The 19,651-nt window shown below is 49.4% G+C and overlaps 3 protein-coding genes across 4 annotated transcripts; 1 reads left to right on the top strand and 2 right to left on the bottom strand.

Annotated features, from left to right (window-relative positions):
* Positions 1-6,041: 6,041 nt before the first annotated feature.
* LOC123189732 (diphthine methyltransferase) lies at positions 6,042-7,942 on the bottom strand. Its single transcript, XM_044602208.1, has 2 exons — positions 7,475-7,942; positions 6,042-6,969 (listed from the first exon to the last, which is right to left on the bottom strand). Exons 1-2 carry the CDS (start codon positions 7,812-7,814, stop codon positions 6,245-6,247), a joined length of 1,065 nt encoding a protein of 354 aa, XP_044458143.1. The 5' UTR covers positions 7,815-7,942; the 3' UTR covers positions 6,042-6,244.
* On the top strand, positions 7,895-9,986 carry LOC123189733 (2-phytyl-1,4-beta-naphthoquinone methyltransferase, chloroplastic). Of its 2 annotated transcripts, XM_044602211.1 has the most exons (8): positions 7,895-8,154; positions 8,243-8,307; positions 8,392-8,482; positions 8,595-8,683; positions 8,821-8,954; positions 9,026-9,087; positions 9,278-9,377; positions 9,787-9,986. In XM_044602211.1, exons 1-8 carry the CDS (start codon positions 7,996-7,998, stop codon positions 9,885-9,887), a joined length of 801 nt encoding a protein of 266 aa, XP_044458146.1. In that variant the 5' UTR covers positions 7,895-7,995; the 3' UTR covers positions 9,888-9,986. The 2 variants fall into 2 exon arrangements, with proteins under 2 accessions (XP_044458146.1, XP_044458145.1); XM_044602210.1 differs by having other exon boundaries at positions 8,153-8,482.
* Positions 9,987-11,156: 1,170 nt separating this feature from the next.
* LOC123189731 (GDSL esterase/lipase LTL1) lies at positions 11,157-15,765 on the bottom strand. Its single transcript, XM_044602207.1, has 5 exons — positions 15,360-15,765; positions 15,113-15,240; positions 14,770-15,012; positions 11,840-12,095; positions 11,157-11,724 (listed from the first exon to the last, which is right to left on the bottom strand). Exons 1-5 carry the CDS (start codon positions 15,601-15,603, stop codon positions 11,489-11,491), a joined length of 1,107 nt encoding a protein of 368 aa, XP_044458142.1. The 5' UTR covers positions 15,604-15,765; the 3' UTR covers positions 11,157-11,488.
* Between the last annotated feature and the right edge of the window lie 3,886 nt (positions 15,766-19,651).

The raw sequence follows: 19,651 nt of genomic DNA, 5'->3' as shown, positions 1-19,651 counted from the left end.
TCAAATCTGTAGCGCAAGCATTACCCACTTACATTATGGGCGTGTTTAAACTACCCTTTTCTGTATGTGATGAGCTCACTAGGATGGTGAGGGGCTTCTATTGGGGTTCCTCAAATGGTAAACGGAAGGTTCATTGGCGTGCTTGGGATGATTTGTTACAGCCAAAGAATAAAGGCGGTGCTGGATTCCGGGATTTTCGTCTGTTTAATCAAGCGTTATTAGCTCGTCAGGCTTGGCGTTTAATTACTAGACCAGAGAGCTTATGTGCACAAGTTCTGAAGGCCAGGTACTATCCAGAAGGGAAACTAGAGGACACTGTTTTTTCTGGGAATGCCTCATCATCTTGGCAGGCTATTTCTTATGGGCTGGAGCTTTTGAAAAAAGGTTTGGTTTGGAGAGTTGGGAATGGCAGGAGCATCCGAGTCTGGCGTGATAATTGGATACCCCGTCCTTTCTCATTCAAACCTATCACGCTTCAGGGCAGATGCCGTATACGTTTTGTGTCTGAATTGTTGAATGCTAATGGTTCTTGGAATATAGGATTGCTACAGGAGTATTTTTTGCCGCCTGATGTGTTGGAAATTATTAAAATTCGAGCTTCGCCCCGGTTGGAAGATGATACACTTGCTTGGGGTCCAGGCAAATATGGTATTTTTACTGTGAAGAGTGCATATCAATTTGCCTTCGATGAAGCTCACAGAATGAATGCAGCGGGATCTAGTTCCAGTCCGGATGGTCGCCGTTCTTGTTGGAACCTTATTTGGTCTTGCGATGTTCCTCCTACAGTTCGAAACTTTGCTTGGAAAGTCGCTACTAATGCTTTGCCGACATGGCAGAAGAAGCACAGTAGGAGTCTGGAGGTTAATGACCTTTGTCCAATTTGTGCTGTTGAGCCGGAAGATAACTTCCATCCCCTCTGTCGCTGCACTTTTGCTAGAGAATTATGGTCAACAATGTCGGAGGTTTGGTCCTTACCTGACTTGGCTGCTATTAGAAATACAGGTAAGGAATGGCTGCTTCATGTCCTTGACCCATTGCCAGAAATCGAGAGGTGCATGCTTCTTATGACTTTGTGGAGGATTTGGCACATCCGTAATGAAGTGTTACACCATAAACCTGCGCCCCCAATGGAAGCGTCCAGGAGGTATTTGGTGAGTTACCTTGATTCCTTGGTTGGTCTTAAAATTGATCTATCTTCTGATCCGAGCAAAGGGAAGTCCTTAGTTACATACGACAGGCCACTTAAAAATCCACATGTTCGAATAGTTGAGAGCACTCCTGTCAAATGGTGTCCCCCTATGGCGGGTTGGGTGAAACTGAATACTGATGGGTCCTTTGCAGTAAATGGTACGGCTGGTGCGGGGATGGTGCTGCGAGATGACAAAGGTAATGTCATCTACTCAGCTTGCAGGGAGCTTTTTTCATGCCGAGAAATTCTTGAAGCTGAGTTGTGTGCTTGCATGGAAGGCCTGTCTTTTGCAATTCAGAGAAGCGACTTGCCGATCATTATTGAGATGGACTCCATTATTGCAGTCAAGCTGATTCAAGCGATGGATATTGATAGATCGATCTACTCTTCTTTAGTTAAAGAAATTAGACACCTGATGTCTCTTCGTGATTCTTGTATTACTCATATAAATCGTACGCAAAATAAGGTTAGCGATAGCTTAGCAAAGTTTGCTAGACAAGAGGGCAGAACAATGACCTGGGTTGGGTCAGGCCCATCAGTTTCTTTAGAGCTAGCCGAGGCTGATTGTATGGACATTGAGATTTGAGTAATGCAAAGATTTTACCCGCAAAAAAAAAAACGTATTTAAAAGAGACATAGAGTTCAAAATATGCACCCTATTCTGCACAACCAGCATACACCAATTTGTTTCAAAGCAGCATATGTAACAACCTGCTAACCAGTAAGACTACACACAAGCGAATCAAACAAGACACCATAAAGTGGTTTCGCTAGATGAACATCAGCCATTTATAGTAGTGTTTCCAGAGTACACATAAAGGAAGAGGGAAAAACATGGACTTGAAGCATCCATGGATTCACCACACACACAGACTTCCGATTATTCGACTTCCACCTGATACAACTGAATGGAGAGAAAAGGATAAAAAGGGGGTGGACTCCTGCCGGAGTTCACCATTGCCGTTTTGTGACTTGCCGATTCTTGCGTACCTCAGGCGACCACCTGGGAGGTCAGGAGAGGCACCGCAAAGCTGAAGCACTTCCTGCGCAGGAGAGCTCAGCTTTGCGCTTCATCCCGACCCTACTTCCGCTCTCAAGAGCCATGTAGATGCTCGAGCCATGTGCCTTCCATACTCGGTAGGGGCTGTGGACAAGAGGAGAGGGAAGGGTTGCCTTATATGCTCGTGAGGCTGCTGATGTCTGCAAGTGCTTTGCCAGGTAAATCATAGTGCAAGGACCAAGAATCTGCAAGGTGGCATTTTAAATTGGCCAGCGTACAATGCATTATTGGAGAAAGGACAATGAGAGTAAACTAAACTTTACTGTGTCGAGTGCTCAATTGCTGGAATTCACAATGATGTCGTTGTTGCCTCCCTACATGTCAATTTCATCATACATTCTCTCTAGAGAAATTCCCATTCCACTCCCAGACCCACTGTTATCAAAACAATTTATTTACTCACGAGAACAATGTTAAACCTATATTGTAAGAAAGGTAAGGCAGCAGTTGCAATCAACATCCAATTCCAGGGCATCTAGACCGGTAAACTTCGTGAGCATCTCTTTTCACAAGGTACAGATTTTTACCTCATTATCTCCTTGATTTGTCATTTGGTCTTCGCTCCTTGTCCCATAATTCCATTGACATTAGCCTTTTCAGTTTTATCCAATAGCACCTCTAATTTACCAGTTGTGTTTTCTCATAAAAATGTCAGTTATGTAGGTCCTTCCTCGCAGAGCAGTGCTTTCAGCAAGAGATATTTACCAACAAATATAAAATTCAGGAACTGATCATGTGGGCTGAATCTACCATAAAATATAAAGGTAGCCTAAGCCTTTACAAAAAGCTGAAGAAGCACACTCCACCTCTAAAGCTATGCCTTTAAGAATATGGAGCTAGAGCAATGTGGCCTTCCTATTCAGCCAATACTTCATGCTTATCCGAAGTGTTGCATTTCCCAACCCTGGAGTGTAGATTAGAAAGTCCTCTATCTAATTAAATCATCTCCCATCTCGATGCTGTTAAAGTTGACATGATCACCAGATCTCAGTTCCAACTTCCAAGTAAGATTAGCACTCTCGAGTCCCAGCTGGGCCATCCCTGGATAATCAGTGGACAAGTGCTCCCAGTACGACAGCGAGGAAATCACTACCACCAATCGTGGGGCTCCACTGCTCCACCAAAGTGGGGTTTAATTGTTGGCTGCAATCAAGTGGAGCAATCGAACGAACTTTCTGAATGTTCGTTCTTTTAGTAGATGGCTGAGGGATGCACATAGTGAGTGCCCCCGCAGAAATGCACTAATCAGTGACGTCAGAGACAAGAACCAAGGTTTGTGGTTCCCACCGTAGTGATTGGTTGGTTACCACTGGCGATGGCCACGGAACATGCTGTACCTGGTTGATTCTATCAAATCCAGGCAGGCAGGCAGACAGGGAGTAGATACTAGATTTATGTTTTTAACCAAGTTAGTTACTTTTTACCAATGGTTATGTGGGTAATTCATATAGCTGCTGTAGAGCTGACTAATTGGGGAATGGCTATTATGCCACCAAATATACAGCATCTCCTCGTGGATGTGGAAATCCAAATGCTCAGCCAAACTCAAAGCTTTTGTCTGTTTACTCTTTAATGACAGACTAAATACTCAAGATATGCTTGAAAGGCATAACTTCCATACGAATGGCGGTTCCAGCTGCGTTACGTACCTCGGGGACCCTTGAAACTCATGATCATATTTTCTGGAACTGCTCCTTCAGCAGGGGCTGCTGGGCCTCAATTAATCTTCACCTTGCTCCTTCCTCTCAGCAAACCTCTCTCAAGAGAAGCCTTTCTTGTAGCAGCTTGGAACATTTGGAAACAAAGAAATGCTAGAATTTTTCAATAATGTTCCTCCTAGTTTAGCCTCCTGGCCTTTCCTCATTAAAAGAGACCTTTTCCTTCTCTCTTACAGAATGAAGGATGAGCAGGCTTACCAGATTAGCAGTTCTTCTCCCCCTCCCCCTGTACAGCCCTCTCTTGCAAATATTACTACGTACAACTTTGTACTAAACCAGCGACAAGTAATATGGATCGGAGGGAGTACTTGTTTTACTAAATTTGTACTGTCGACCCCCCCCCCCCCCCTATAATTTTCCGTTCAAAAAATATATATCATGTTCAGGGTTGGAAATTAGGTTTCTCATGCTTAAGGAGAGTAAAACAGATGTATAAACAGCCCGTGTTTACTTAGAAAGTTAAAGTCTGGAACATAGATACAGTATTCTTACCAGACTAATCCATAAATTAGGTTTAGCCATGTAGGGGTGAACCCCTTCACGTCAAAGAAATCCCCTAGCCATTAATGATGAAACCAAAGGAGGCCATGACATCAGCAGATAAGGTCTGGAAAGTCAACTATATTGTCAATTCAATACAACAGGGCTGCAAAGATGAGTAGGATCAAACTAGAGATTTTATGTCAGACAGTAAATCAGATTCTCTACAATGAAAATTCAAGCAATAGGTTGTCACATAGCCTCGTCTTGGGTCTAGATGCCTCGTGTATCAGTGGGATGAATCCAATACAACTCTATAAGGCTCAGCTAAAGGGTAGATTAACATACCCACTGCATGTCAGCCATCAGGTGAAGGCCTAAGAGCACAACTAAACCGGCTAGTGTAAGCCATTCTAGCATAATAAAATTCAAGTCCCCTTGGTAGCTAACCTAAACAAACAGTTGCTATTGAATCCTTTTTAAGGAAAAAGGTCAGAAAACATCAAAGGTTACTTAGCTACATAAGACTGAACACATCACTATCTTTATTGTTCATATTCAGAATACAGCTATTCTTGGTGACCTGATGTAGAAACAGATAATTCTTATTAGTGCACAGTTAGTACTTAGTGGTGTCAGATAGAAGGATGCAGGAAGGGAAACCTTAGAGCTTTCTTCACTTATCATCCCAAGCAAACCATATGATTCTCATTATTCTATCTCTCTGACTTGCCAACCAGCATTCCCGCTTATTCAAAGTGACACAGATCACATCTTGTCCATTATTACCAAGGTATCTCATTCTACTGTAGATGATTTGCCTCTAATGAATTCAGAACAAGTCACAAACAAATTGAAGCATCCTTTGAAGTTATCTTCAAATATTACCCATAGTTATTACCACTGTCATGTACATGTCAAAATTGATTCATGTCTTCATTATTTTCACCGATAGGAGCAGAACAGTTCTGTAAACTGGACCAGTTGATCTGATCTGCGTCCTGCCTTCTGAGCCATGTGTGATTAGCACAAAGGCAGGACTCAGAACTTTCTGGGAAAATGCAAACGATAAAGAATAAAGTAGCTGTACTGAAGCGTGGTTTGAGTATTGCTTCATGAGTCACTAGTAACTTAGTAAGATCCACTAGACCGCAATATATTTTTAACTTATCAGAAAAGTAACTAACAACTTTTTTCCTTGTTTTGGCCCGCTGAGGCTGTGGCAACTACCCAACACCTCAAATTTCATCCAAGAAAAACAATGATCCAACACTTTTAAGAATCGTGATTAGCATGTTGACCATACTGTGCAGTAGGTTAATATAAGCAACAGTGCATGCACTGGAAAAGTAAAATCGGTAACCATTCCAGCCGTTATCAGAATGTGATCAAAAAGAAAAATAAGAAAGCACTGCATACAGCATACTGTAAGTTTTCAGACAGAATTATTAGTTTATGACCAGCGAAAAGCTCAGTCAGAGGCTCTTCCAGGTAGATGTCTAGATTGGTGCTGAATCATCACTTCTATGCACCAGTCACCAGATGAACTTCAAAACAGTTTGTGCTCAAATAACATGAACAGATAGCTTCAAAGTTTTGTGGAAGCTTACAACAAATACTGATTGACTGTGAATGCCTAGCTATAAATTAGACATCATACTACTATAAGCTCATCATTTGAAATAAATTAACATAAATTCAAAGAGCTACCTGAATGAAATCAATTTGGTTCATTCAGGGAATAGGTTGGTCCATGCCATATTGATACTTCAACTGGGCATAATGATGTTTTATGCCTTAAGAGGTTGGGTGGTTGACTAGGTTCTCTGGTTGCCACACACGGAGAAGGCGGTCATAAAATGAACAAGTAGCGATAACTGAAGAATCTGTGTTATGTTCCGCTGCTTCACTTGTCTGCCAATCTGCACCATATGCTAAGGACTCATGCTTGCAATATGTTTCCATTATGGTAGCATCTCCAGCCCCTGCTTTAACAATGGCAAAACCGTTGTGCATGCATGCAGCCAATACGATATCTGGAATATTAGGATGATATTTCAACCTCCATACACCACCTCCTAAATTTAGGGACTTCTCGTCCACAGGTTTCATCATTGATCTCATGTCCCAAACTCTGAGAAATTCATCATAGCTTCCAGTGAGTAGCATATTCTCCTCCAATGGGTTCTGAGCAATGCAACATACACCCATAGTATGAGTCTTCTTATTCCGAAACACAGCATTCGATGGGCTTTCCCGCAAATCCCAGCAACCGAAAGAGCAGTCATCCGATCCACTGTACAACAAGTGTGGTCTTGCACGATCGAAATAACATGTCCAAACTTCATACTGATGAGCAGTCCATTGTTCTGATACCTCCAGGCGGTCCTCTCTCATGGGAACCACAGACAGTGAACCATCTGATAATGCAACGGCAAGGGAATCGGCATTTTGGTTCCAGTCCACATACAAGCACATTGATGAAGAAATGTTTCCAGCAACCACGTCTGTGAGAACAACACCTGTGTAATTTGGTCATACAAAGCACTTGTATCAGCCCTCAGGATGTACTTTTAGACATGATCAAGATATTACATATATGAAATGTTTGTTATACTTTACAACTATACATCAGTTCCCGGCATCAGTGTGGAATTCACAAGGCTAACTTTTTAATCGAACAACGATATTATGAAAAATATGAGCAATGCATTTCAGGAAGACTAGCAGAGCAACCCAACTTTACTCTGATCATCAATCAGCAGCAATACCCTAGTTGTCAACAAAGTAATGGCAATCTTCCCAGAATATCGCAGCCTACAAACAGCTTGTTCTGAATCCAGATTAAACTACGCCTTTCGTATGAACATTGGCAACGAGAACCTGGTCGTGCTAGTTCTAATGAAACGTAGCCTGCCAGCAGATGATACCAGTTACACTTTACAGTTAACACATGGCCCTGTTTTAACATAACAACAGTTTTGTTCCAATATCTACAGAGATAGTAACAGCAGTAGCAAGCAGCACCTTCGTCCGAGCCGTCTTCATGCTCCAGGCGCCGGAGCACGAGGCGGCCGTGGGCGTCGGCCTGCGCGAGCAGCGGCGCCGTAGGGCTCCACTTCATGTCGAAGACGCCGGCGGTCTCCACGGTGTGGAGCAGCCGGAGCCGTCGGGACTCGTCCTCCGCGCCGGCGTCGACGGAGAAGAGCGACACGGTGCCCGCGCGGTCCTGCTGCTGCTGCTGCTCCTCCCCCGCCTGCTCCTGCAGCGTGTACGTGGCGGCCGCCAGGACGTGGCGGAAGGGGCGGTGCGGGCAGAACTCCACCGCGTCGGCGTTGCCGCCGAGGTGGCAGGACCCCACGTCCATCCCCAGACCCTCGATTTCCCCCGGGATGCAGCCCTCGGCGGCGGCGGCGGCGGCGGCAAGGGTGGAGGGCTCCCAAATCGTTGAGCTTCACAGGCAGGGGCAAAAGAGTCAATGGCCATCAGTCAAACCTAGTCATACTAACCTATCCTAATCATGTGGCGGGGCGAGCAAACGGACACCGATGGGCACCTTAGCCGCGGCGATTCCCGCGACGACGACGGCGTCCAGGCACGCCGGCGGAAGACGACACCGCCGCCGCGGCTCCGTCGCCGTGCGCTGCTCGTCCGCGGCCGACGAGCGGCAGGCCCTCTTCAGCCGCATCGCCCCCGTCTACGACCATGTCCGTACCTCCCACTCCCCTCTCCTCCTTCCGCTGCATTGGCAAATACTGTACTGACGACAGCGCTGCGGTGCCGCGTTCCTTGCAGCTCAACGACGTGCTCAGCCTGGGGCAGCACCGGACGTGGAAGCGCATCTGCGTCTCTTGGTCAATGTACATCCCTAGTGCTAGTCGCAGTAGTAATGTGAATTCAGAAGACAACTGGTTGATGGGAATTTTTTGTTTTCTGAACATCAGGGCGAAGAGAGGGGATCGGGTTCTTGATCTCTGCTGCGGGAGCGGCGATTTGGCGTTCCTTCTGTCTCAGAAGGTCGGCCTAGACGGAGAGGTTGGTACTCTGCTGAAATGTCGGATTGACTTCAGGGTTCAGAACTTCAGAATAGCCAAGCAATTTTTTCGGGAGTTGGCAATCTTATGTTCCAACCTCTGAAATATCACAGGTGATGGGTGTGGATTTCTCAGGGCAGCAGCTGCAAACTGCTGCTAGCCGTCAGGACCAACGCTGGAAGGCTTGCTACAAGAACATCAAGTGAGCACCCCCAATGTGAGAGCTTGGGAATTTTGACGTTCCTGCTATTGTGCAGCTTTGTGAGGATATGCAGAATGTGCTTGTCTTTTGATCAGGCTAACAACTTATGTGGTTAGCTAAGACATGCTTTGTCGCAGATGGATCGAGGGCGATGCACTTGATTTACCTTTCACGGACCGTTACTTTGATGCTGTTACGGTTGGCTATGGATTGCGCAATGTGGTTGACAGACCCAAAGCAATGCGAGAGATCCTTAGAGTCCTAAAACCAGGTCGAGTGTATGGTTCAAATTCTGTTTCAGTTCAGCATGAGTTCTCATTATTTGGTTTTTCTGGACTGCAGGATCACGAGCATCTGTTCTGGATTTTAACAAGAGCTCATCATTTTTCACGGCATCCTTACAGGTAAACTTTCAGCCCATATTGGTACATGATACAGATGAATTGGTCTGCTCAACTTCCCTGACAAAGACTAATCATCCACTCTTCCACCATGGCATTCTAGCAAAATCACATGTTGGCTTCATGTCCCATACAAGACTTTGGAACAAATCCTACAATCTTCACTAACCAAAGTGATACTTTTCTTGGACAGAGTTGGGCGATTGATAATGTCGTGGTTCCTCTGGCTAGTAGCTATGGACTTACTGAAGAGTACAAGTACTTGAAAAGTTCGATATCACAGTATCTTACAGGTTTGAACATAACGTTCTCTGTGAAAACTTCCATGATACTGAAAATATGTCACATCATTAAGTAAAACATAATGTGTATAAGAACAATATTAGAATGCACCTAGAAAAAAGAGTAAAACAAGAGTGGTGTATCTCAAACCTTGCCACTCTGATAGCCCAAGTAGATCAACAGACATCTCAACTTGTCCTGATGGAGTACATTAGGACACCATCTATTTCCTTCACGCGCAAAGCCGTGACATTGTATAGATGTATATATCATTGTGTTTTTCTTTAAGAAAACAGTGAATTATTTTATTCCAAACAATGGAGTGGTATGTGCCATTTCACCGATGCCTATGTACTGCTTCACGATTTTATCACCCTCCCTTATTTACATCAAGCTTGTCTTTGTTTATCTGTTCTCCAGGAGAGGAGTTGGAGAAGTTAGCCAAGGAAGCAGGGTTTTCCTCAGCCAAGCACTATGAACTTGGTGGAGGGCTCATGGGAAACCTAGTAGCAACGCGCTGACTAGAAATGTAGCGATGAACGGTGATCTGTATGAATTATCTGAATTTTAATTTAAATAATTAATTTTCCTCTGCATTACCGAATATGCAGTTTGGCTGATACCAAACGGAACCAAGCAATGCTTCAAACCTCCCAGCTGTGCATTTCTCCTGCTTGAACAAGAAAACAGCACACCTACAGCATGGAGACATTCAGGTCACCATGAAATCACACCTACGGCATGTAAATCAAAATCACAGTTCTGAAGTACAGGCTGTTCAATCAAAGTCACGGTTCTGAAGTGCAGGCGCCACTGCGCATACCAGGTGTGCTGCTCTGCAACTTCTGAGCAATAAGACTGGCAATCGGGCATAAAAAACAAGCACCTCCTCGTCTTATTGGTGGAACTGGGGAGGCATGGGAATGATCAGGTGAGGACTTCAGGATCTGAATGTTTTCCCGTGAAGCGCACTGCTCTGAATTCTGAATCCTGTATCCTCTGCCCTCTGTTTATTCGGTCCCCATTTTGGCAGTTCAGATCTACACTGGAGTATTTATGTTCAGTGATTTTACCAGTGACTGATAAAACTTCTTCGGTTAAACTCGATCAACGACCCACCAAAATATTCACAGTAAAACACTAGTAACCGCCTACTAGGAGTCTAGCACCCAAAGGGTGATATGTATGAATTATCTGAATGTTAAGTTTGTTAATCCATTTTCCTCTACATTGCCTGAATATGCAGTTTTTGCTGATCCCGTACGGGACCAATGCTTCAAACTTCCCAGCTGTGCATTTCCCTGCTTGAACAAGAAAACAACACACCTACGGCATGTAAATCAAAATCACAGTTCTGAAGTACAATCATGGTCACAGCTTCTGAAGTGCAGGTGCAGGCGCCACTGTGCATACCGGGTGTGCTGTTCTGCAGCTTCTGAGCAATATGTCTGAAAATCGGAGGAAAAAAAAAAGCTCCTCCTCGTCTGATTGGTAATTGGAACTCGGAAGGCATGGAATGATCAGGTGAGAATTTCAGGTCCTGTTATTTATTTATTTCCGGTGAAGTGCGCACTGCTCTGAATTCTGAATCATGTATCCTCTGCCCTCCCCTGTTTATTCGGTCCCCATGTCGAGACAGCTGAGATCTACACTGGAGTATTTATGTTCAGTGATTTTAATCAGTGATTCTGGTCAAACTTCTTCGGTTAAACCCGATGAATGATCTAGCAAAACATTCGCAGTAAAACATGGTAACATAGTAGTAAATCCCTATTGGAAAACACAGAAGGTTCACAAGCTACAACGAATTCTTGGATCAATCTGGTAGAAACCATTGTCTTACAATTTCCTAGGCACTAGCTCTGCTAAACAATCTGGAGCAGCAAACAGAAAATAAGCAATCTCTCTTAATTAACACCCAAATTACTCTCAAGTCTCAACTAAACCAAGGACGGACCTATCAAAAACTTTTGACCACCCGCTCCGGTCCAGGCACATAGGGAGAGACCAATAACAAATTAAGCACCATATATATGTAGCTATATATATGTAGGTCGGCAGGGCACACACAGATGGACTAGTCCTACTGGCTAGCTACGTACGTAGCGTAGAGGTAGACGTGCTAGTTCCTGGTGTTGTCCATGGCGAGGATGGTGCTGAGGTTCATGGGGCTGATGTGGTCGGTGGTGCCGTGCATGAAGTTGGCGACGATGATCCGGTTGGCCCGCTCCGTGGGGTGGAAGGCGTCCCAGTAGGCGTACACGTCCCGGTTGGCGCACACGTTGGACGCCGGCGTGCACAGCCCGATCCCGTTGTACGGGCCCTGCCCGCAGCACGCGATCTTGGCCGTCGCGAACCCTGCGCATGCATGCATCGTTAATTTTTCTTTCTTTCTTTCTTTCACCGACCTGCTAGCTCGAGACCAAATGCGTACGTGAAAGAATTTTGTTTGATCGAGAGTTGGAGACCATACCGTACTGCTGCGGGTTGAACATGAAGTCGAAGCTGACCCTGTTGGTGTTGGCGGCGATGAAGACGTCGTCGTGGCCGACCTCGCCGTTGAGCTCCGTCAGCATCCGCTCCAGCTGCGGGTTGAAGAGGTCGGCGGCCCGCGTGAGGTCCGGCGCGCAGGACCCGTCGAGGCTGTGCAGGGCCAGCTCCGCCGGCACGCACCCGATCATCCCCGTCCCCGTCACGATCACGCGCCGGGCGCCCAGCTCGTACAGCCGCTGCACCCCATTCCATTGTTTCCACACACAGTCAGTCAGTCAGCTTTCGGTGTAAGAGCATCTCCAACAGACGCCCTAAACGACGCGCGCGCGAGGCGGTTTGCCGCGCTCCAGCGGCCGCGGGAAACAAGCGTGCGGCGGAACCATTTGCGCGCGCGCGCGAAAAGGCGCCAGCTCACGCGCAAGATTTGGCGCGCCGCTTCGCGCGCGCCTGTAAAGCTGCGCGCCGCTTCGCCACGCGTTTCTCCACACTTCCTCTTCCCCTCTTCCTCTCCCTCTCTGCCACGCGCCGCTCCAGCGCCCCGTCACCGACGCGCCGCCATGCCGCCGCGCCGCCGAGGAGCGTCCGGCTACCGCGGCATCCGCCTGCGCCCCAACGGCTGCTACACCGCGGAGATACGTTCCGGCGAACTCCGGCTCGGCCTCGGCACGTACGGGACGGCGCGCGAGGCCGCCCGCGCGTACGACGCGGCGGCGTGGCGCCTAGGCCGGCCGCGCGGCCAGATGAACTTTCAAGATGTGTACACGCTCCAGCAAGCGCTCAACCTCGCCCCTCTGCCTCGTCTGAACACAGCGGAAGACCGTGCGGAGCACGCCGAACGGCAACGCCGCCTCCTCGTCGCCCAGGAGGACGAGCGGGTCATGGCGGAGTGGCGCCAACGCCACCCGAAGGACGTCGCCTACGAGCAGGCCTACTGGGCAAGGCGCCGCGAGGAGGACACGCGAAGGCGCAGCGAGACGCGGTTGGAAAGGCGTCAGCGGAAGGCGTTGGCGAATGCGCAGTCCGACATCGTTGCAGCAGGTGGGCAGTCGTTCTTCGCACCGAACGATGATCGGTGGCTGGACATCTGGCTAGACACCTCGGACGACACCGCCGAGGATGATAATGGTGATGATGATAGCGACTTAGAGTAGTTTCTATCTAGTTGCGCCGTAGTTTATCTATGCTTTCGAACTATCTACCTAGTTGCACCGATGTAAAATACCTTTATATCATTTTTTATTTATGCAATCTATCTAGTTTTTATTTTATCCATGCGTTCGAAAATTAAAAAAAATGTTGTGTGTGTGCTGCATTTTTTACGCGCTGTTGGAACGGCGCGCGCGCTGTATTTTAGCGCGGCTGCTGGAGCGGGCCGCGCCAAACCAGACGATGGACGCGCGCTAAAGCTGTTTTTTGCGTGCGCCGCGGTGGGCGCCTGTCGAAGATGCTCTAAGACAACTTAGACTTAGACAAGACAAGCAGCTCGCGCCGTTGCATCTTGCATTGCATTGCATGCATGACCCCCCAACCCCAACCCAAGCCTCTACCCACGCCACGGCCTACACGTAGCTGCAACGAAGCATGCATGGACGCACACGAAGACGTACGAAGGTGCATGCACGGTCTGTGGAGCGCCACAGTTGTTGCATGTGGAGGGGTAAATGCATCGTGACAAGGGTACAAGTACTACGTGCAACAGTGGACAGTACTAAAACGCGAGCCTGCTGCTCTTTTACTGCGGAGAGAGAAGAGAGTGTGTGCATGCGTGGCAGACGAGAGTGGTTTTGTACTACGTGGTGCGCGCGTGTGTACCGTGTACTGGGCTGCTGCCCACTGCTTGGCCTATATTGATTGCCTGGGCAGAGTGGTTGGTGGCAACTTCCAACATGCATGCATCGCATCCAGACGATCCCACGATGACGAGACATACTACCCCAGCCCTCCCTCCCTACGGTAAGAACTGAGTTTTCTTGGTTGGCAAACTCGGCAGGGCAGTGCCAAATGTTTAGGCCTGTTGTCACTGGAGCCTATGAACGAATCATAAATGTCAAGGTGCACCAATGCAAAGAGATCTGGTACTACGAGCCAGCCTTCATTTCCTTTCAATGTAGGAGTACTCTGTAGCTCTACGTAGTAATGTAAATATCGCGGTACTTTGGAGATACTGTGGGTGGAACATTTCCTATCGCTGTTTAACAGTGTTGTTTAAGCGTTCCCGTAGCTCTTATTAATTTGATGATGCCTAATCTCTAGCTGTGCATTATGAAGTATGAGTACTAATGACAGTGAAAATGAACTATGTTCGTGAGTGTTCTTTACTAGCAGTACTGGTGTGCTCAAGTGCAAGCTTAACTGTACACTATGTTTGGGTTCAGCCTCCACAGTGAAGATGTCCCAACAGTTACTGAAACTAGCCATCAACCATGAATAAAAATCGTCTCTCGCTTCATGGGCTAACTCTTGCCAGAAATAGTGTGCTTCTGAATTCGGCGTGCAGAACACTACAGGCCGCGTGTCAGTTTATCGCTTGCTGAACGTACTACCCAAAAATGACTCCACTACGAACAAATGTTCACCGGTGCTACCGCCCATCTCCCTCGCCATCATATCAGGCAGGCAGGCCACCATCATATCAGGCAGGCAGGCGGGCAGCCTACAGACTCATCTCTTTCCACTACTGTTCTAGCTACCATGAAGCAAAGCATTTCGTTTCCCTGTCTAATTTTGGAAACTTTTAGGCCTACCACTATTGTGCACCATACTGACAAAATACAAGACAAATAACGTCCCGACATTTTTTCACCTTGAATGCTAATCATGTCTTACAAATGCAAGCATGTTTTGGAGCAGAAATTATGTAGTATGTTTTTCTTGGAATTAATTAGTGGTAAGTAAGTGAAGCATAGTTACCGCGAGGACTTTCTTGTACTCGGAGATGATGAAGGGGACGTAGTCGTGGATCTCGAACTGCTGGGACCTGGCGGAGAAGGGCACCAGGTAGTAGTTGTTGACGAAGTCGTTGCCGCCGAGGGTGATGAGCACCAGCGACTGGCTCACGCGCTCCCTCGCCGCGTCCTCGCCGATGTACGCCGCCAGCCTCCGCTGGTAGTCCTGGAAGTTCTGCAGCTGCTGCGCGATCCTGATGATGTTCACCTGCACGCACGCACACAGCATTGTCATCTCCGCTGGTTGCATTATTATAGATACCGTGCTAGTACATGATTCAAGCGTGCGTGCGTGCGTGGGAGCTTACGAATTGGACGCCTGTGTCGTTGAGGATGCCGACGCCGGCGGACGCGAAGTTGGCGCCGACGAGCAGGTTCTCGCCGCGCATGTAGGGGCTCAGGTACGGCAGCGCAGGCTCTGCCCCGAGGTACTCGCCTGATCAAGCATGTGGCAATGTCAAGAACTGCTCGATCTCTCGACAGATTAACGAAAGAGAGAGAGGCATGCTTTGATTAGCTGAGCTAGATGTGAGAGGAGGCACGCTGGAGACGTACTGATGATGTCGGGGATGTTGAGGCCGTTGGAGAACCTCCCCGTGGGCATGTGCGTGGGGAAGTCGATGCCGTAGGGCGGCGCGTCCGCGCGCGCCGTCGTCATGAGGTAGTTGTTGTTGCCGTTGTCGACGAGGGAGTCGCCGAAGACGAAGAAGGCCCGCGCCGCGGACGCCGTCGGCGCCGAGGCCCCGAGGAGGACGAGGAGCAGCGCCCCGACGACGAGGACCGGAGAGCAAGCGTCCATGGCTAACTCGCCAGAGAGGACCTGGGCACGACGACTCGTGTCGCGCGACTAGTGACTATGGGACTGGCGAGCTCCAGTGGGTGGCTGCGACTTGGCAAGGCGCGCACGTCGTGGACACGAAAGGTGGCGAGCGGCCTCTGCCTCCTCTTATAGCGGCCAGAGGCCAGGCTGAACTCTCACTAGCTGTCTCGCAACCGCAACCTCACTCAGAGCGCCGAGTTAAGGAGGCCGGACGGACGGCAGTGGGTAGGGTAAGTGGGTTAGCGGGCGGGAGACAGCTAGCTTGGCTGGCTAACTAGGACCACCCGAAACGGATCGCGTTAAATGAGGCGAAAGCGGGTCGATGGATGGTGCGGTGGTTGGGGGCGCTAAATGCGGCGCCTTGGCGTGCGACGCCGGCCACTTGGCTCCCGCTCTCCGCCGTCGGCTCTCCTGCCTCGGATCACGTGCCGGCCTTGCGCGCCATGGGGGCGCTGGCTGCCTATTATTGCCCGGAGGCTACAGACAGATCGGCTCATCTGATCGACTTGAGAGCCGGCACGGCGCCGGAATGGAAGGCCTCCTCGTCGCAGTCTTTCAGAAAATTCAGACGGCGCAGGCCCGGCCGGGGTGTCAACCCCTCGTTGTTTTTCTTTTCTTTTCTCGTTTCTCCAACTCATGAGTCATGAGTATCTCGTCTACTGTAGTCTAGCTAGAAAAACATTTGCACCCATGCACGGATCATAAGATGATGTTCTTGTGATGAGAGTGACATCGGATTCTATCTGTTTGGAGAGACTCGATCGGGCTCTTGCTAGTTTAATTGTCTGATGACGGTCTATGTGTGCTCCAGTGCACTTGTTATTACTTCTAAATGGGGATATGGAGCACGAACAGCTTAATCTCAGTACTGCCGGCAAGAAAATGGCGTGTACTACTAAGTATGAGTGCTCCCCAATTAAACCCATGCATGTTAGGGTATCTCCAACGCGCATCACGAAAACACCTGCAAATGTCTGGATTTGGTCGTCTCTGGACACTTTTAGCCATTCAAAACGGATCATCAAATCAGGACTAACTGGTCCGGATGTCCGGAATCCCATAGACCGACCCTAAATCAGGGGAGCTCCGGGGAGTCCGGACATCCACCTTGACGGACTTCAACTCTCCAGACCCACCCCAAAAGCCCACCTGAAGCCCCGGTATTTTCACAAATCCTGCCCTTCTCTGCCTGTCTTGGCTTACGCAACCACTGCACTCCGTCGGATCCAGACGCCACCCAGGTACCCCTGCTCCTGCCGACAACATCCATGGCAGACACTGTGCACAACAACTATTCATTCAAATGTCATAGTGAAATTTCTTGACGTTCTTGTTTTTTTTACTTTGAAGCAAACATGATATATATATTATGATGAGGAGTCGAAAGCGGGTCGGTGCATGGACCGGGAGACACACTATGGTTGGGCGCTAAATGGGGCACCTTGGCGTGCAACGCCGGCCACTTGGCTCTCACTCTCGAGTGTCGGCACCTGCCTCGAATCACGTGTCGGCCCTGCCGCCGCCTATTATTGCGAGGCTACAGACAGAGCGGCTCATGCTCATCTGGTCGGTTTGAGATCAAGCACGCACAACGGCGAAATGGAGCTCTCCCGGAAGAGAAGGCCTCATCCTCATTGTTAGACTATGTAACTGTATTACTTATAGCTTCTGTATACCTAACTGTGTATGGTTAGGATTTGTACTTTGTACCTATGTACCACCAATATATATATAAGTCACGCCACCCCTAGAGGGCTGTGCGATTCACCAAAAGAAGTTTACGTCTAATATGGTATCAGCTTAGTTACGATCGTTGCTTCCGCTACTGCCACGATCGCATCTATGGCCTCGGTGCCGGCCGCCGCAGTTGCGATTCCTCCCGCGCCGACCGCCGTTCCAGCTGCCGGCCTCGCTGCCGCCACTCCGGCCGTCCCGGCCTCTCCGTTTTTGGCTTCTCCGCCGCTGCTTTCCCTGGCTGGCGCCTCCATGGCTGCCACCGCACAGGGCTCCGCCGTGCCACCGTCTCCGGTCTTCAGCGACTCCGCCGCTCAGCCGCCGGCAGGCTCCTACGGCGCCGCCGTCCCATCTGCATCGTACGGTGCCGCTCCAGCCGCCAGTCACCAGGGCGCTATCCCGCATCTGTATGGAGTCCCGCCAGCAGGCTCCTACGGCGCCGCTCCGTATACGCATCACCAGCGCGCCGCCCCGTATCTCCATCAGCAATCCGGCTCGGGTGGCGTCCCGCCTCTGCACTCGGACCTGCATCACCAGGGCGTCCCGTCTGTGCCCTACAGAGCAGCGCATCCTCATCAGGGCGCTTCGTCCCTACAACAGCCGCCGGTGGCCGGCTCTTATGGCGCCGCGCCGGCTAGTCAGTGGCCGGCTCCCTCTCCGCTGCAGCAGTCCTATGGCCACGCTGCTCCGTTGGCCTATGCCTACCCGCCAACCTCGGTGCCTGCGTCTCCTTATGGCGCGCCCTACGGCGGTGCATCGACAGAGCTGGTGGCTTCGTCCGTCGTGCCGAGTGGTCCTTCACCCCCGGTTTTTTATGCGCCGCCGCCGCCTTCGGATTATGGTGTATCTCATGCACCGTTCTACTTTCCGCATCTCATCCCGGTGAAGTTGACGACGAATAACTATCTGTCATGGCGTGCGCAGGTCTTACCACTTCTCCGCAGTCGTTACTTGGAGGGGTTTGTTGATGGCACTCTGTCGTGCCCGCCGCCATACCATCCGGGGCATCATGCATGGGTGGCTCAGGATCAGGCCATCCTCTCTGCCATCCAGTCCTCTCTTACGAAGGGGGTCTCATCACTGGTCATCTTCGCCTCTACGTCTCGGGACGCATGGACGGCTCTTCACACCAGTTTTGCTTCGCAGTCTCAGGCGCGGGCTCATGCCATTCGCACTGCGCTTGGGGAGGTGAAGCTTCATGATCTCACCATCACCGACTACTTCAACAAGGTGAAGGGTATGGCTGACACATTTGCCTCCATTGGCAAGGCGCTTGGTCCGGAGGAGTTCACTTCCTATGTCCTCAACGGACTGAGTGACGACTATGATAATTTGGTGGAGAATATCAATGGTCGTGACACTCCCATCCAGCCACGAGAGTTGTACGCACGTCTTCTTGCTACGGAGCAGCACATCCAGGCTCGCCGGTCTACGTCGAGTTTTCCTTCCGCCAACGCTGCAACACGTGGGAAGGGCAAGCCCTCCAAGCCACCAACGGGTGGCAAGCCTCCGCCGACCGTGCCTAATTGCGGAACACCACTACCTTGACAGGAGGTCGAGTCTGTGCCTGTTGCCCTTCATGTGGTGCTCAGATTCCCTGCCAGCTATGTGGGCTTGATGGTCACCTTGCCTCTCGTTGCCATCATCGCTTCAAGCAGGATTTCTTGGGGCTTGGGAACAATGGCAAGGGCAATGAGAAGCAGGCTGCCCTGGCGACTCATGAGCAGGGGCATACTCCTTCTTACCCAGTTGATGCATCTTGGTACATGGATACGGGGGCTACCAATCACCTGACGAGTGAGATGGGCAAGCTCTCTACACAGGAGCCGTACCGTGGACACGATCAGGTTCGCACCGCTAATGGGGAAGGTATGCACATCTCACATATTGGTCAGGCATCACTTCTTACACATCGATCCAAACAATTACGTCTTCTTAATGTCCTTCGTGTTCCCTCTGTTTCACGTAGTTTGCTTTCAGTTCCTAAACTTACTCGTGATAATAATGTTCTTGCTGAATTTCATCCTTTTCATTTCTTTGTCAAGGATCGGGACACGAGGGACGTACTTCTTAGAGGTCGACTACGCAATAATGGTCTTTATGCGCTTGATGTGCCACCAGCTCCCAGTGCCTTCAGTGGTGTTCGTGTGTCTCCATCACATTGGCATGCACGCCTTGGTCATCCTGCCACTCCTATCGTTCACCATGTACTTCATCGTCATGAGCTTCCAGTTGTGTCCAATAAACATGTTGATGCAGTTTGTGATGCCTGTCAGCAAGGCAAGAGTCATCA

This window comes from Triticum aestivum, chromosome 2A (genome assembly GCF_018294505.1).
Source record: "Triticum aestivum cultivar Chinese Spring chromosome 2A, IWGSC CS RefSeq v2.1, whole genome shotgun sequence".
NCBI classification, from domain to species: domain Eukaryota; kingdom Viridiplantae; phylum Streptophyta; class Magnoliopsida; order Poales; family Poaceae; genus Triticum; species Triticum aestivum.
This window is presented reverse-complemented; position numbering and strand designations above follow the sequence as displayed.